Source organism: Gossypium hirsutum, chromosome D07 (genome assembly GCF_007990345.1).
Source record: "Gossypium hirsutum isolate 1008001.06 chromosome D07, Gossypium_hirsutum_v2.1, whole genome shotgun sequence".
Classification (NCBI taxonomy): Eukaryota; Viridiplantae; Streptophyta; class Magnoliopsida; order Malvales; family Malvaceae; genus Gossypium; species Gossypium hirsutum.
Window position 1 is genome coordinate 50,884,313 of NC_053443.1, and position 19,176 is coordinate 50,903,488.

At 32.0% G+C, this 19,176-nt stretch overlaps 1 protein-coding gene and 1 long non-coding RNA gene across 2 annotated transcripts; both read right to left on the reverse strand.

The window, feature by feature from the left end:
* Window positions 1-9,969: 9,969 nt before the first annotated feature.
* On the reverse strand, window positions 9,970-12,583 carry LOC121219524 (tyrosine-protein phosphatase DSP1). The gene is made up of 5 exons (XM_041097796.1): window positions 11,822-12,583; window positions 11,620-11,713; window positions 10,538-10,595; window positions 10,409-10,452; window positions 9,970-10,333 (listed from the first exon to the last, which is right to left on the reverse strand). Exons 1-5 carry the CDS (start codon window positions 12,061-12,063, stop codon window positions 10,157-10,159), a joined length of 615 nt encoding a protein of 204 aa, XP_040953730.1. The 5' UTR covers window positions 12,064-12,583; the 3' UTR covers window positions 9,970-10,156.
* Window positions 12,584-13,171: 588 nt separating this feature from the next.
* On the reverse strand, window positions 13,172-14,190 carry LOC121219525 (uncharacterized). The gene is made up of 2 exons (XR_005916336.1): window positions 13,744-14,190; window positions 13,172-13,445 (listed from the first exon to the last, which is right to left on the reverse strand). It is a non-coding gene; the product is annotated as an uncharacterized lncRNA (long non-coding RNA).
* Window positions 14,191-19,176: the final 4,986 nt, after the last annotated feature.

The window sequence follows — 19,176 nt, forward strand, 5'->3', positions numbered from 1 at the left end:
GATTGGGAATGTAATATCTTGGAAAAGAAAAAGGTATTCCAAGAATAATAAATAATATGAGAATTGGGTGCCCCAGATATCGCAGCTTGAACTTCTCTGTACAAACTTTCTGAATACCATTTTGAGTTGGACATGTGTTTAGGAGATCTACAGCGCTCTGTCGATGCCCCAAGATGTCGCCTATCCTTTCCTGTTGATTCAAGCATAGCAAGATCACCACATGCCCCAATATGATCAAAATTCGAATCGCTCTAATCGCCTCATGCCCCATTCTGAACAAATATTTGAGCCGCCCTTTTTGGGTTTTCAACTCAAAGCCCCTTTGGCCTAAGGCGCCCTTTCCAGGTTTTCCCCTTAGCCTCTCCATTTTTCACTTTCATTTTTCATTTTTCATTTTCATTTTTCATTTTTCATTTATTTAATTTTTTTGACTCAGAGTGCCCTTTGCGGGTTTTCACCTTGGTCCTTTCTTCTTCTTTAGATGAAGTATTTCTTGACTGGATCCGAGTTTATAGGATTAGCAATCTCACTCAGGATCAGTGCTCTTTTGAAAAATGTCTTCTTTACAACGTAGGGACATTCTCGGTTTGGCATTCATTTTCCTCTGAAATCCTTTTGGAGAGGGATGATCTTTTCGACATCCAACCCTCTCGTGGAATTCTCTGAGATGACACTGTTCATTATGAGCTCGTATCATTTGTTTCTGGTACATCCGACCCTGAAGAATAGCTTTTAACCTTTTTCCTAGGTTCAACTGATCGCATCGCGATTGGATCCATTCTGCTTCATCCAATTCTAGCTCAACTAATACCCGGAGAGAAAGGATTTCAATAGGTAAAACTACCTAAACCCCGCAAACCAAAGAGAAAGGTATTGCCCCGGTACAGATGTTCGACAGGCAAGGAAGGCAAATAGTAATTTCTCATGCCGATCCTTGTAAGTCTCAGTCATTTTCCTTTAATTTTTGATGTTCAACTCTAGGCAATTTAGTGACGAATCGTGGTGTCCACTTCTGAGTTAATTTGAGACCTCAGCAATCGTGCTATTGTTTAAGCTCAATGCATTCTCCAATACCTTATTCTCTGAAATTTTGTATCGGTATACGATGACTTTGGCTCATGAAGTAGCCTCTCAAAATGAAGTAATGCCCATTAGAAGTCTTCGATAATGGTGATGTCCATGCCTCATTGTGCTTGAAATTTGAGTCGCCCTTTATGGGTTTTCAATTCAAAACCTCATTTGGTCACAAAGCGCCTTTTGCGGGTTTTCGCTTTGGCCTCTCCTTTTTTTTTCTTTTCTTTTTCATTCTGATTTTTTCATCTAGATTTCTCTTTTTCATTCTTCTTTCTTTTTCTCATTTTCATTTTGATCTTGATTTTTTCTTCTTTCTTCTTTTTGTTTTTTTTTTATTTTGATTTTTGATTTTTTTCATTTTCATTTTGACTTTGATTTTGATTTTGATTTTTCTTTTTCTTCCCTTTTTGATCTGAGCCTTTTGGGGCGCAACTACGACAGAAAACTTTGGATCTTCCTCTTCAATCAGGATGGACCCAACAACAACTTGAAGAGGTAGAAATTTGACTTCAAATGGGCAAAGCTATGCTGACTCCACAAGAAAGGCATTGCCCCGGCAAAGAATTACATCGTTCATACTGCAAATTTCTAACATCATTCTGTTGTGTAGATTTCATTATTGGCGTTTAACCTGGGGCATATCCTGGTATGATCATACGAAGACATCTTTGAACCCTAGAGGTCACTCAATAAGGTGTTACTTCGTCTCTGCGGTCAGGTCAATTCTAATCTTTACCACGCTCACAATTTCTAATGATTCTTTGTGAGGTAAGATCTGTCTATCCTCTTATTCAACCATCCTTAACAAGTTAGGAGATAAACTACAATCTTTGTCATTTTCAAAGACCTGAGATCCCTCTAAACACATGCCTCTCTCAAAAGGAAAATCTGGGTTTGTAGTAGAGTCATTCACGTCATTGATATCCAGGGACTCATAATAAGTACCGAAGAATATACAAAAGAAAGTATAAATTTATGAATAATTATTTATACAATATGATTATGAATGAATGATCTAAAAGAATGAAATAATTAGAAATAATTATTCAAAAAGAATAAAAGAATATTGGCTCAAAAGTGAATGCAAAGATGTATTTTATTAGAATAATAACGTTCATACATTAGCCTATTTCACAAAGGAATTTCTATCGCTTTAGGCTAAAAACAACAAAAATGTTCTGAACATTACTCTAAATAAGCCCTGATAACTACAGGGATTTCTTCTGCAGTCTAATTGTTTAGAACACTCTCAGGGTTATAAGGGCGGATATCTAACAAGGTCCCTTTTCCTTTTTGTCTTCATGTATGCCATTGGTGTGAACACTTGCCAACATTGCTTCATACATCTCATTTATCCCGTTGTCAACATGATTGGGTAGATGGTTTTTTGCACTAGATGAATCACCCAACTTGACAATACCCATGTTGATGAATTTTTCGACTAGCTTCTTGAAGGCAATGCAATTCTCTATTGAATGCCCCGTAATTCCCGCATGGTAGTCACATTTTGCGTTCATGTCATACCATTTGGGATACGGGGGTTGTATGAGTTTTAAGTAATGAGGAGCAACAACATGCGCATCGAACAAGCTTTGATACAGCTCCTTATATGACATCGAAATTGGTGTGAACTAGAGCTTCTCAGTACCTAGTTTCACTCCAGATTCTTGCTTTAAAGGACTTTGATGTCTGGTGGTTTCTGTCTTTGGCCGGCCCATAGTGATTGGTTTTGAATGGCCTTTGTTATATCTGCCTGCATTATCCCCTTTATTCCCCTTCTTCCCTAGGGCCTTTGTAGTATCTGGGTATTCTATCCTCATCTTCTTTATTTTGGCTAGATTAGCAACAGGACTAGCTAAATCATTCCTCAAATTGGATTCTAAGCCTGTCAGGCAATTCACTGGTGTCGATGTACCAGTCTGATAATATTGGGATCCGACAGTAAAAATTGCTCCTTGTGGACGCTCATCTGGCTGAACCTGGACACTTGTCGGAGTACAATCTAAGGAATAGACAAGATCCTCATTATCAACCCCAAAGTAAACCACCGGGTCTTTCACTTCTTTTGACTTTCCAGATAGCAATCGGATGAACTGGTTTATCATAGTTCTCCGTAATTCTAGCATCTGATCTCTCATCTCCTGTTGAAATTCAGTCAATTGCTCCTGCATCTGGATCTGCATTCGCTCTAATTTTTCCAACCTTCGTTCCATTTCTCTAGCCTTTGCTTGGATATCGTAAGGGTGTTTGGTTGGTTGGCTTTCCAGGTTAGCTGAAATAAATTTACTCGTTTAGACTCTTTCAATGGATTTTAATGCATGTAATGCAATGTGATGCAAATGCATGAAATGAATGCCTAAAGAGACGTTGATTCTGATTCAATTACATTTAGGAAACATTTCTAGAAAGCAAATTCCTTTACATAAAACGGATACAAGTATGGCCTCACCCTCATATTCCAAGAAACATCTATCTTTTTCTTCATCTGCATGCTTCAGGTAATCTTGCCAATAGATGCCATTGCTAGCTCCTTCTCTTGATCTTGGTTGTAATCCATCACCTGCCCGTCCTCATAAGGCTCGTCCGCCTCTTTAAGGGGTTAGAATGTTGAAGGCTCTTAGACAATTGCCTTGAATCCTCAGGCCACGAAGGAGGGTCACGAACTCTTCCATCGCCCTTCTTGTGTTTCTCGGAATATATTTGGGAAGTCGTATTATTTTCCACTTTATCAAGGAATCCGTATTCCATGACAAGGTTTCTAATTTAGTAATCGGACTTAAATCAATATCTCTTTCCTAAGATGCAGATGCGATGCAATCATAATCAAAGCACAATAAAAATGGTTAGTACAAAAACAAACAAGGAAAACAGAAAGTATCTAATCGGGTGACTACTAGGGGTTTGGAGTGGCTCTATCTAGGTTAAGTTCCTAAGCCCACTACATGAGGTTTAGTTCTAAAGTAAGGGTACCCGAACCAGCAGATTCCTCGATCCTCACCCATTATAGGCTCATACAGACCAAGTTCGGTTCAGGGGAATACATTTCCTTATGGCTGCACGGAGATGAAAATCTCACGAAGACATAGGTACAGATGTATCCCGAAAGCGATCCACTATCCTGCACAGAGGTGAAAACCTCACGAAGGAGTAGCTTCTCACTCCCACTTAAAAGGTGTGACCAACGGTCATGCAATGCAATGCATAAATATATAAAAACTTAAACAAATAGAGCAATTATAAACCACAATAATGAAAATTATAATGAGGAATGATATGCAATGAAGGGATCGTAAATTTAAACCAAATTTTCAATTTTCGACAAAAAAGACAAAAAATAATCAACTCGTGACTCGACTCACTTATTTTGAAAAGGTCCCCAGTGGAGTCGCCAAGCTGTTGACACCATTTTTTGGATAAAAAACGGGGTCGACTTGGGTTTTGAAAAATGAAAACGAAAGTGGGAGTCGCCACCAATCTTTTTTGATGATGTGTGATCGGGTCACCTTTAAAAGCGGTTGTTTTTAATAAACAATTTAATTTTATTAAAACAACGAGTTTGGTCTACGAAATTCAGAAAACTGGTTCGGAAGTCGGTTACGTATGAGGAAGGATTAGCACCCTCGTAACGCCCAAAATTGGTACCTAGTTGATTAGTTAATGTCTTAATGTCGAAAATTAAAAACTTTAAAGAATTTTCAAAATACGATCATTGTATTAAAATGTTGAAAATTTTGGAAAAAGGGGCATATTTCATGTGAGAAAGAGAGTCATATCCAGTAAGTTAGGATACAATGTCTCGAATTCCCGATACGCGAACGAATGTAAAAAATTTACTTATTCAGAAGATATTTTATTATCTCGGGTTTAGAAAAGGAATCATGCCCAGTAAGTTAGGACACGATCTTTTCTTAATTCCTGAGATCGTTTAAAAACTTAAATTTGAAAGGATTCGTGTATTTAGATTTATTATGGAAATCGTGACCTAGTAAGTTAGGGTACGATATCCTCAAATCTAAACACAAGATTTTGCTTATTCAAAAATCATAGTTTATGCATTGAAACAAATTAATTCAACATGAAGTAATAAAGCACGATGTTAATACTTGTAACGAGGCGATATTGAATACAATAGTGCAAAAATAATACGAGCAATTGCAATAAAAGTAAGATAAGTACAAATCAATAACATACGAAATAACAATATATACAAGCAAACAAAATTAAAACATTCATTCAAATCAATAAAGAAAATGAAATAAATAAATGAATAAGATTATAAAAAAGTAAAAAGGTATATGTGTACTTATAAAAATTAAAAACGTATATTGATATATGCATTAAAAATATGTGTATGAACTATAAAATATGATACAAATACATATATAGGTATGTACATATATACAAATAAATTATAAAAAAAATACACATGTATATATACTTTAAGCCTATAAAATATAAGAGTATATAACCATCTATATATATAAAGCTAAAATAAGAAAAGCATATTAACAATAATAATGAATAAATAAAAGGAAAATAAAACTGGTAATAATAATAAATAGTAATGATAATATTATTATATTTAAAATAATTAATTAAACAATAAACTGCTGAAAAACGGGCTAAATTGAAATAAAAACGAAAATATTGGGTAAATTTGAAACATAAAAAAGGAAAAGGATTGGAGTAAAACGCGCGTCAAAAGGAAAGGACCAAAAGGAAAATAAACCAATCCCTGGACACGTGTCCACTTTCCAGCGTGTCAGTGAGCCAGGGACCCGATTGAAAACGAAATAAAATTTCGAGGCCAAATTAAAAAAAATAAATAAATAAGCAAGAGGACTAAATTAAAACAAATCAACAACAGGGAAGGACCAAGGGCACAAATAGCCCACTTCATGAAAACGCGCGGATCCCCCCTGAAGCGGGTCGGGTCGCGCGCGGGTCATGAGGACTAAAACGGCGCCGTTTCATTTCTTATATAAATAGCAAAATAAACAAAAAAATAGTTTTAAAAACATTTTCTCAAAAAAAGGAAAGGAGCTCTCCATCTCTCTTTCGATCCCTTTTTGGCCGATCATCGGGCCACCGTCCATCAGCCACCGCGCACGGTGGTCGGAGGCACAAAATCGGATCTTTTCGATCCCTTTTGAAGCCGATTGCCTCTAGACCACAGATCCAAGGTGGAACGTCGAGAAAGATGAGCCCAAGATCCGAAAATGAGGAGAGACTGCTCGTCTCCTCCTCCTCCGGCGACGACGAAGACGGGCTCCGACGCCGGCCTTCGAAACAAATAGGTACTTTTCTTTTCCCTTTTTTCTTTTGTTTTAAAAGAGTAGTGAAACAAACAAAAATAAATAAAAGGAAAATAGAAAACGCAAGAACAGAAAAGATAATGGAATCAACCTTTTCAATTTTTCTTCTTTTTATTAAGTTGTTTTTTTTTTACAAAAAAAATCGGAAGAAGCCCATGCAAAGATGATATTCGGCCTCTTTATAGCCAATTTTGCTTCTATTTTTCTCTGCTATTGCTGCTTGCGTGTTTTCTTCTTTGTTGCAGGTAATTGACGTTGATGGGGCAAGTGGGTGAAGGGACGTGCGGCGCGGCGGTGGCAGAGCTAGGGACGTGCGGCGCTAGGCTAGGGTTAGGGGGATTAGGTTTCTTTTTTTGGATTTGGGCTGATTGGGTTTGTTGGTTATTTAGGGCCTGGTTCTGTTTGGTGCTTTAGGTGTTGTAATTGGGCCATTCGGGTTTGGGTTTAGTCTAGGTGGGTTAATTTGGGCTCTGCTGGTTGGGCCATCTGATTTGGGTTTATTGGTTTTTTATTTTCTCTGGTGGGCCGGGCAAATTTGGGTTTCTACAAACATAATGTGATGTCACATATTTGGATCTGGCAATCGGGTCGAGTGTCCAGTGTCACACTTTTATTATTCAAAATGTAGTTCAATTTCTTTGCTTGAGTGTAGAGAACATAAGTGCATAGAAAATTGGTCCCATTTGAGGTTTTGCTATAATTTGGTTTTGGATTTGCGAAAATGGTTTTGATTATTTGCATTAAGCATAGGACTTATTGTGTTGAAGATGAATTTCCTTTTATCTTGTTCCTAGAGAGGCTAATACTGTTGTCGATCAATTGGCTAAAGTGGGCATAGGTCGAGTTGACAATCTGCTATTGGTGGATCCCCAAGTTGGCTTGTGTTAAGGTGTCTCGTTTTCATATCTTTGGACGTTGCATCTCGCGTGATTTTGTTTTTTACCTCTGTTCTGTGGACTCTCTTTTCTGATGTCTTTCGCTAGTGCATCCTTTTTGCTTACTATGTTTTGTTGTTTTGTTTGTTGCTGGTTTCTTTGAGCGAGTTTGTTGTATTGAGCTTTAGCCCGCTACCGTTGTGTTTTTGCCAAGCTGTTGGTTCGATTGGAACCTTCTTACGGTTCAATAATATTGGCACTTTAAAAAAACTTATCTATGGTTACGAGTTTTGTTGGAAACAAAGAAATGCAGACAAAGAACATTGGTATTTTAATGTCATGTTTGACTTTTAAGCTTACTATTGTTTGAGTTGATCATGGTATTTTGTCTCTTGTTCTGATTGTCTCTCAGTACTGCATGTTTCCTTACATCTTTGGCACTAGTTTGATAGCTTGGTATTGTATGTTTACCTATCCTTTGCATTAGTTTCATATTTTAGAGTTCCAAGCAAAGAGATATGAAACATTGAGAAGTTTTTCTTTTAGATATCTATAGTTATTATTTTTAGATTTCAGTTCAAAAAAATTTATATGGCCTCAGCTGAAATAGAGAATAGAGTGATCTTGATCTTTCACATGCCTTTAACTTCTACCTTGAAATCTAAGAACCATGGACAAAAGCAAGATCAATGATTCAAAACCCATGCAACATGGGAACAAAAATACTTTTGTTTTTAACTTGGTCTATACTTTCAAGAGATTGTATATATTGATGCTATTGCTAACTTGGTCCCTGTTAATTTGGAATCTTTAAAAACTTTGGGAGATGCTTACTCATTTGTCATTTATTGCAGTGTTTTTATAATTGGGTTTTAACTGCCTATACTTTCAAGAGATTGTATATATTGATGCTATTGCTAACTTGGTCCCTGTTAATTTGGAATCTTTAAAAACTTTGGGAGATGCTTACTCATTTTTCATTTATTGCAGTGTTTTTATAATTGGGTTTTAACTGCACAAAATCACTACCTGTGGTAATCATTTACTAGCCAAGGTTGAATGACACATTGTTACATTGACATTATTAGTTTTAATAGATCCTTCATAATCATTGAATCTCAGCTACTTGGGTTGGAAAAGTTTAATCATATATAATGTAGTCTAATCTCAATCGTGTTATAAATTTAGGCCTAATTTAGGAATATTTCACAAAATTGTTTTGAAAAATAATTTTTTGGAACAAACTAAAAGCAAGCTGCTTTTTGAGAGAGAAAAGTATTTTTCGCAAGCCGAAAATTAGCTCAAAAATATTTTATTCAAAGTTGAAAATTTTAGTTTCTCCCTCATTGAATTATTGCATTCAAATACCTAAAAGAGCATTTTATTAAATGAAAAAAAAATACAATATGAACCTAAACAGCCATAAAAGAAATAAAAATAAATAAATTAGTATTTGATATATTGGTAGTGTACGTTTTTATTTCACAAGTAGTTTGAAAAATCGACACGAGTCTTTTCCTTTTAAATATTTGTTTCTTTTTTGTTTTTACTTTTTTTAAATTTTTTTAAAATATTACACTATACCCCTAAAGGACATTTGTTAACCCTCCTTGACCTTACTTGTGGAGTCTAAAGTGTATTTTCAAAAATTATTTGGTACACTAACAGTGAAAATTTTTAACTCTACAAATAAAATTGAAATTTTACCATATGTTCTTACGTTATATTTAAAAAAAATTTAAAATAGATAAATAAATAAAAGATATGACGAAATTCCAATTCGCTTGGGAAATTAAATAATTCCTACAAAAATTTAACATACAAAATATAATATAACAGATTATATATTAATTTTCTCAAACTTATAATAAATAAATAAATAAATAAATATAGGTGAAATGTTAGTCGAAGAACTATAAAACTTCATTCTTTTATTATTATTATTATTATTATTATTATTAGTTTAAGTAAAATAAATTGAAGTCACTTAAAGGATAAAATTGTAAAAGGATCGCATTACCAAGTAGTTGTATTGAGATTATATACTATATTTCAAAACTTTGACACTATTTTAAATATGAAATTATTATAGTTTAAAGTAATAATAAATAAATTATTAAATAAAACCCTTTCTTTAAAAATTACAGAAATAAGTCGAATTTTTCAAAATTTACGAGAATGAGCCAATTTTAGTAAAACACTTCTAACTGAAAACGTTTTCAAAGAAAACTTAAAAAAACTTTTCACATGACCAATAAAACACTTTCGGCTGGAAACATTTTTTGCTACATCAGCACTAAAAGTGACGACAACAATTTTTTTTTAAAACTTTTTTAGTTCCACCTAATTGAAATAAAACTTACAAAACAAACCTTTATATAGATCCAAAATCTCATTTCCCTTATTTTCTTAAGTAACATGAAATTACTTTCTCTTTTAACTAACAACATAAGATGAAAGACTACACCATATTTTATAATTTTTTTACTTATTGATAATATAACAAATGTTAACTTTTTTGTAAAAAGAATATATTTTTTAGGTAAAAAAAATATTACCGTCTTAAACCAAACACATCCTTATGACATGATAAACAATATAAGACCAAAAATACATCCGTGACCTCAATAAAGAAAGAAGGCCGGAGCATTAGGCCTTGGCATAGGCCTGAGCCTGAGAGCAGTTTGCACGAAACAGAAGACATCTTCAAAAATCTTCCCATTTGACTTTTGTTGATGTAATTGTACCATTCCAACAATAAATTTCAAAGACAACATGGATAATCGTTGTATGTCCCACCAAAAACAAGTAGAATTATAACACTATTCAACGCAAACAAGGGCATTGCTACAAATATATTATTTGCCTTTTTAGTGTTCTGCGGTTAAGTGCTTACTTGTTGGAGCAAGAAAATGAGATGGGCACGCTAGAAACATCAAACAATTCCATAAACCTCTGATCTGAAACCCTAGCTTTTGCAGCCGCAAACCTCTGGTATTCATCGAAAACAGATGACAAACACCATCTTTGCAATTTCCTCAAGCATCCAACCACACACCCAGTTCGATGCTGAAACGAGAGCACAACATTGTAAAACTCGAACCTCTTTGTCATATATATGGCAGATGAACAAATTTCACATACCTTCCCTCGATTGCAATGGATCAGAACTGGGTGATTCCTTACATCTGCATTGCAGAGTGGCAATATTAAATTACTAATAATTGATCAACCCACGTTTACCTTGTCCACAATTGAAGTGTAATAGTGTACCAAGGACCACATTCAGAGCTTCACGAATTGTATCGTCTGGGATATTTACAAATGGCTCCTGCATTAAATGTATATCTTAATTAGTTTTCCTCCAATTTGACGTACATACCATGGTCATTTTGCCCATCAAGGTGCCCATTGTTGCCTACTTACAAAGGAAACTTGAATAGTTGTGTTGTATATTTTACAGATACATAAAATCAATAAAATTCATATTGAGCTAGGTACATTCATTTTGTGCCCACAATATACCATTTGGAAGGGAATTAAAATATCTAACTTTGCTTTATTTAATCAATGGCACTTTTGTATTTTCTCCATTATATTATTTTTGTCCTATAAATAGACATGATTAGGTTAAGATTAGGGAGATGGAGTCAAAAGTTACATCGAAATTTAATTTAATAAATTTGTGAGACTTAATTTTTCTTTGTTATTTGATATTAATGAATCTTCTAGGTTTATTAAATAGATGACCAATATTCAATAGCTTAAAATGGTTGTCGAGTGAATTAGGATAATTAAAGTTGTAATTATTTAATTCATTATAATCCTAGTGACAAATTACATAATTCGTTGATGTCGTAGTTTTCAATCCATGAGCTCTAATATGAAGGATTCGTTTCATAGTTCATATATTAATAAAAAAAAATATTTTACACTAATTAAATTAAAATTAAAATATTTTTTATTTAAATAAAAGCAAAATCTAAAAGGATGAAAGCAAAAAATAATTCTTGATACCACTTGTTATCCTTTTGTGCAATGGAAAAGGAGCATCACATGTATGTTTATGTAAGAAATCAAAAGGCTAATACTACAAATCAAAGACCCACCCCCACGAGGCTTTGGACTAGAAATAAGGCGGCGGCTTTCCAATTTTAAGCTCTAAATTTAAGTCTCATTTTATTTGAATTTTGCATTTATCTAAATATATTTTACTTTATAATTTAATAGTTCTGTTAGTCATTCGGTAAAAAATATATGTACATAAATAATAATAAAAATCCAAAATCCAAAATGAATTATATAATTTAAAATGTTCACAGCAAAAACAATATGTTTGGGAATCAAAGAGTTACCTTATAACCTTCAATTCCAAACTGAAAAAGCCTGATTTCATTGGACTTTAAAAACTCAGTGTTGGCTTCTGGATATGGCTCAGGACACAGATATCTAACATCAAAACCACAAAAACCCTTTCACTCAAACTACAAAAAATTGCATGTGATGAAGAACATCATCAACTTCTATGAAGAACAAGGGAAGAAACTTTGGTCTTACATGATGGAGCGGAGGTTAAGTGTTTGGAGAAAAGAGAAATTGGCAGAGTGAGGAAAACCCGATCTGAAGACGCCATTGTCAACCATAGCAAAGTTCAATGGAGGAATGAAGTTAAGTTCGTCACCAACCACCACCGTCAACGCCCACTTCTCCACACTCCCAACAATTTCTATGCTTCTCCACATCTCTTGCCTCCCTTCTTCTTGGCTTTCCTTTACTTTGGTTTTAGTGTCTTCTCCCATGAATCAAATCCTATGTAATTACTAGAAAACTATATTGGGATCAAGATTCTGACTTGGATTGCAATTTGGTGACACTTCAAAGGAAGATGGAGATTGGATTTGAAGCTTCAACATAGTTTATATATATATATAAATCAAGACAAACTTTTTTTTTATCGGGTTTAAATTTCAGAAATTTTAGTACTTTAAAGTTGACAAGAAAAGATAGGGACCGAAAATTTTTTAATTATAATATATTGTATTCAATTAAAAAATGAGAAATCATTAAAATAATTAATTATGGATGACTTTTAATTTTGAAAAGTTTCTGATTTTAAAGAAAATATAACAATTTTACCTTTTTACAATTAGTGTTGTAATACTAATTTCATGCATCAAAACATATTTGGTCTAAAAATAAGATAAAGGGTTTTGATTACTATTTAAAATTATTAAAAAAATTAATACATATATTAAACCCTAAGTTAGATGATCTGAACTGAAAACAAATATTTTCCTTAAATTTCGAGGTCAAGACAAAGCAATGAAATAATGGGTTCTGAATGGATTAAGAAAAACGAGAAAAGAAAGAGTAGATTCCAAGGAATATGCGATTTCTGGAAGGGAATAGTGAAGTGATTGATATTTATGATCTTTAGTGCTTGGAATTTCATTGTACCACCCCTGCGTAAGATTCCATGTCCTATTTACATATATTTATATTATGAATTTTGATTATTTTGTTATTTAGGGTTTATCTTTTCTCTTATTATTTTCTCGTATTTTCATCGAATTTAAGTATCGAAGAGTGTTTCACAATCTCCCGTAATTTACATTTGAGATATCAACTCGAAAAGGATTACTTAGCAATGAATAAGGCAACAAAACCAACCATCTAGAAGATATTTTATTCAATTTAAAAGATTATTTATTATGTAATATTTGCACTAATACTCTCTTTTTATTGATTAAAACACATTAGGAGTTTTATTTATACAATTAGTAGATTTTGAGTTATGAGTATTTTCTTTTTATTGTATATGTGAAGATGACTGTAAAAGTGAGAGTGTTTGTTGATAAGTACTGTGTAATGCCCATTTTTTTACCCGGGCCCACACAAAAAAAAATATAAACCAAATTCAAAATTAATAACAGTTCAATAGCAGTCTATTTACAATAGTCTATGTGGCCCACTACCCAAACACTAGCCTAGCCCAATATTTGGCCCATTAGCTTAAATATCCAGGCCCAAACTAGCCTAAGCATTGGGAAATCAGAAACCCTAGGCGGCAACATTCGGCCTCAGCAGAGCCAGGCCTCCTCCTCGCACGTGTTGCGCCTGCGCGCGTGTAGTGCCTCCGCGCCAAATTCACGCGAGCCTCCACGTCCACTGCTCCGTACGCCTGCAACAAATAAAAACGAACAAAGCAACAGGCAAAATGAGCAAAATAGCAGAAAGGGCCAATGAATAAATAGATTTATTTTATTTTATTTACTGTAATTTTTTTATTTTGGCTATAAAAGGGCCAAAGGAGTATGTACTAAGGATTTTTACAGAGATTGAATAGAAACAAAAAAAAGCAGAAAGTTTTTTCGAAAGGTGATTTTCTCTGTTTTTTCTTTCTTTTTATTTTCTTTGATTCTTTGTTTTCTTCTTTTGCACCAAACGAAAATAAAAGAGGAGGGGAAGAAGTGTCTTACCAGAGGAGATGCCATCGGAACCTGGTTTGCTCCGTCTGAATCGGAGTCAGATCGGGTTCATGACTGGAAACGGCGGAGAAAAGCTAGGCTATTGATCTGTTTTAGAATGGCAAAATAACTTATTAGGGTTTTATTCTTTTTAGTTTTTTATGATAATAAAACAGTGTTGTTTAAGCATGATTTAATGGCTTCAAAATGTCACCGTGTAGGTACCCGATGACCCAACCCAGATGCGACTATATCCGCGTGTTTTGGCATGGGGATATTTGCGCTTAGTCCCTCGCTTTTAAAGCGCATCCAAATCAATCTTTTTATTTTTTTTAGATTCTGCCTAATATGTCACTGTTGTTTCATTTTGGTCCCTTCTGCTGCAATGCGTTTTGAGGGATAGGGAATATTGCCTATTTGGTCCCCTATGAAATACGCACGTTTCATTTTGGTTCTTTAATTTCATTTTATTTTTTAATTTTCCTTATGATTTTTGGTTTTGGATCCGATTTAATCCATAATTCAATTTATTCATTTTCTAAAATTCTATTTTGATTTTGTTGCCTTTAGAATATATTTAGTTATAGGCCTAGCATTATTTGAATATTTAAATTTTAATATTGTTTTAAAATTTATCATTAGAATTATTTAAAATATAATATACTATTATTTTAAACTAACATTACCTAAATTTACCATACATCGTTATTTTAATTTATTAAAAATTATAATTTTGAATATATTACTACTTAGGTTTTATAATCAATATTTATTTTATTTTTATTTAATATAATTTGTACATTTTCTATAACTTTATAATATTTTTAAATTTTTCTTTTCTTTTCCATCCAAATATAAAAATTTATGTGCTGATACTTTCATATTATATTATATATATGTATGCAATTTTAGTAAATTATTTTGATATATATATGTTTTAAATCTTATGTATAATTTATTTCTCGTAAAATATTCCCTTATATACTTTACTTATTTCTATTTTTTTGTACGTATATTATCATACATATACTATTATAAAGTTTTTTTTCATTTTGTATGTATCATTTGTTAAAATTAGAATCTATATTATTTTGAGTTTCTTTTCATGCAATACTTATTTTAAAATTTATTTTTATATTATTATTTCATATAGTATTCATTTTTAACTTTTTTTGATATATTTCAGTATTCATTTTTCTTTAGTTGGAAGCTTGTTATATTTTATTTATGTTATTTCGTTTGACGCTTCTTTTAAAACTAACTATTAATTCATTTAGTCGTTGAATATTGATATTCGTGCTTGCATGATGTGTGCTTGATATTATTGCCCGCATATGTATTATATAATTTATTCGTATTTATTGGTTATTGATGATTATTAGTATACTTTAGCCTATTAATTATTGTTTCGTGTTGTACATTAACATCCCATCGCATTTGTTTTAAACATTCGGTTTCATTAAAGCACTAAAATCATTTTTATAATTTTCAAAAAGGCCTAGCATTTATAATTCTCGAGAGAGTTGCGCCCTAACTTACTGGGTTCCAATTTTTCTCGACGAATTTAGATAGCTATGTGTTTATTTAAGTAAAACCATACAATTTTAAAACTAAGTATTTAGGATTTCAAAATGTCGGATCCTAACTTACTGGATGTGACATTCTGTTATCCCAATTTTAAAATAAAGGCAATGTTTGATGTTTAAGAACTTCAAAGAATCAAAACCTAATTTACTGGATTCTGCTTTCTCGTTTGACTTAGATGACCAAACAACCTTCTCAAAATGCATGAATTTTAAAATTTGAAAATTAAAAAGACATACTTAATTTTGACGATTGAATTGTTGCACTTTAACTTAGTGAGTGTAGCAATTTATTTCTTCGAAATGAATGTATCTTATTATCCAATTTGGTTTATTCAAATTTAAACTTTAAAAGGATCGTATTTTTAAAATCTTTTCAAAATTTCGACACTAAGACATTAAATAATCAATTCGGTACCAATTTTGGGCGTTATGAGGGTGCTAATCCTTCCTCGTGCGTAATTGACTCCCGAATCTTGTTTTCTTAAATTTCACAGACCAAAATCATTTTTAATGGTGTACCGGTCACACCTCAATAAAAAATCGGTGGCGACTCCCATTTCCATTTTCAAAATCGATATCCATTTTTCAAATTTCAAAAAAAAAAGATTTCGAGAAAGTGCATATGTTGAATTTATTAGTGATAATTTTTTATTTGAATAGTATTATTTATTTTTATGATTTAGGTGAAAAATTAGAAAAAAAAAGTGAGTTTAAAATTTATTTTTAGTAAGTTTTTGTATATTTGACCTCCAATTAACATCATTTTGGTATTTTGATCATAACTTAAGTTACAAGATTTTATTTTGGACCTATAATATACATTTTAAAGAGAATGAAAAGTTTTAATTGAAGTTATTTCACGACTCGAGCCCAATAAAAGTCGGGAAATTACCTAAAAATGACTTAGAAAATTGAAATGAAAATCTGCAAAGAAAATTAGAATGTTTTGTTTTGTTTAATTAAGGACATTTTTATATTTTCTTCGTGCCCAAAATTTTATGAATTTTTGTACGAGAAATTTTTTGAATGTTCTAATCATAAATTTGATAAGAAATCTCGATTTTTCAGGTTTTAATTATTTTTTGTATTATTAAGAAGTCTTTAATAGGTGTTTTAACTCATTTTTCAAATTTTGTACTCAATCAAATAAAAATACGAATGAAGAGACATAATGATAATTATATGACTAATGATATCTTAGACATTTGAGACTTAATCATGAGTAAATAATAATATTTAAGTGAGTCTACGAGGATGAGAATTTGTTGGATGTTTTCAGCAACCATATTTATATCAAATAAAAAAAAGTAAAGAACCACTCATTTTTTTTCTTTTTGACTGACCCATTTTATTTGTATTTTAAAATTCCATAAAAAGATGGAGAACCCCCCCCCCCCAATCTATTCTAGAATGGTTGGCCATCATTATTAGGAGAGGAGTTCTCCATTTTTCTTCTTTGTCATCTCTTACCCCTTTTTTCTTTCTTCAAAATTCCACCATTTCTCACATTTTTCTTATAAAATCATTTCAAAGAAACCATATTCATCATCTTGGGATTACAAAAATGGGTGAGAAACTATATTAGTGTGAGAAAGATCAGATTTTGGTGAGAGCTCTTCTCATTTTAGCATTCCATCATCTCATTTCATATTATATGTAAAATTTCTCGCCCGACCCGAACATTAGGTTCGAGTAGCGGGATGTTATAGTCATTGTCGAAGCAACTACCATCAAATACACCATAAATAAATCATTCAAACATTCCATCATATCATAAACACATTCACATTATGATATACAATTAAATCTGAGCCTAAATCGAGCTTACGAAAGCTTTTTATAGACCTGAAAACACGAAATTGATTTGCTCACATAAGCTGACATATTTGGGTTGCTCACACAAGCTTTAGAGATTCCGCAACAGATGCTAGATCTCAAATCATCGTTAAAGAAATCTCTGATCCAACACCTTACTTCCATTTGGACCCTAATGGCATATCATTCGTATCCTAATTGTTTACTAAGTTTACATGGGCACTATTACAATATCTAAATCATTTCAAAACTTGAAATGCCGTCATAAACATATCATCCAAGCATATAAACATTTCATATCCATTCAGTACATCGTATCTATACGTAATAACAATATTTTTCATTACTTTACAATTTAGTCCTTTAGATGCCAAAATCGTTAAAATTACAATTAACCTAAACTAATAGACATTTTAATATAATTCAAATATAACATAAAGAACATAGTAAGTTCCATATGAACTTACCTAGAAAAAAACAACAACAAACAAGATGTCGAGGACTAATCCACAATTTTTTTTTGTTGATTATCCTCTGATTGATTCAATTCTCGATCCATACAATAATCCATTTCAATTTATCAATTCCAAACACCTTACTTCATCACATTATAAGCATAAGTTAGTTCAATTTCACTTTTCAAATGTTCCCTAAAGTTGTTCATTTTATTCAATTTAGTTCTTAAAACTAAATTTACCATAACATTCAAATTTGAGCTTCAGTTTTAAAACCGATCTCAATAACATCCTTTTATAATTCTCTATTACCTATAGTTACCGAAATATTACACCAGTTCCAAAATTCATTTACTTTAGTCCTTATGTTCAAAAACTATCAATTAAACTTTATAAACTAGTCTTTTTTTCACTTCTAAGCTTACAATCTAACCATTTAGTATAAAAAATTTCAAGAACTCAATAATGGAAACTTTTGAAAAATTTAATAGTTTTACAAATTGGTACACGGGCTAGCTAAATTAAGCTTCTAGGACCTCAAAAACATAAAAAAATACAAGAACCAGACTTAAAATAACATACCATTTATCAACAGAAAGTTTGAAGCTTAAAAACCCTTCTCCCTTTGTTTTTCCTAGCTAAAGACGGTTAAAGAAGAAAAAGAAACAAAAAGATGAACATATTTTCACTTAAATTAATATATATACTTTCATTAATTCATTAATCATTTACTTAACTTAGTAAACCTTAATTAATTAAATTTTAATCTTAATTAACCCAAGTTAATGGATTCTAACTATCCACTACCATCGTATGTAGTTTATCCTTCAGGTAATTAAAAATCTATAGAAATTAACTTTTACAATTGAGTCTTAGTACCTTAATTAACTATTCGATTGACAAATTTAAGGGACCAAACTTTAATTAAACTTTATACTAACCCTGTAGATATTAAATAATTATCTTTACGAACTGAGACATTGAAAATGAGGTTTTGAAACCACCATTTTCAACACCACTGAAAAATAGGTTGTTACATTATATATTTTAAATAAGTTGTTCAACCATTTAATGGCCATTAAATGTGGATGTCATGATTTTAACAGTGTATTTATAATGTTTGTATGATTATTGAAGATAAAAAAGTTTCTAGGGAGGACTATAGTAAAGGAAAGAAAATTAAATTGGAGTAAAAGCTATTGGAGCTGCCATTTCCTTATGTTGTTGTCTAGAAAGGTAAGTTATCATGGAACTTACTATACTTATTTGCTTGTGTGTGTGTGTGCATTAATGTATTTTGTATATGTATTTAAGGTAATTTTATGTGTTAGACATGTTCAACATCATGTATGCTATGTTATATGTTAAAGTTATTATGAATATGATATGATATTGAAGGTTTATTTTGCTATACTTAATAAGTATAATTATATTAAGAAGTGCAAGAATGAGTTATAAGTATGGAATGATGTGTGCAAGGAATTGAAAAAGATGGAATTTGATGGAAATGAATGACGTATAAAAATTTCGTTAAGAAAATTTTACCAATTACATGTTTAATTAGATGGAAAGGACCAAATGCATAAAAT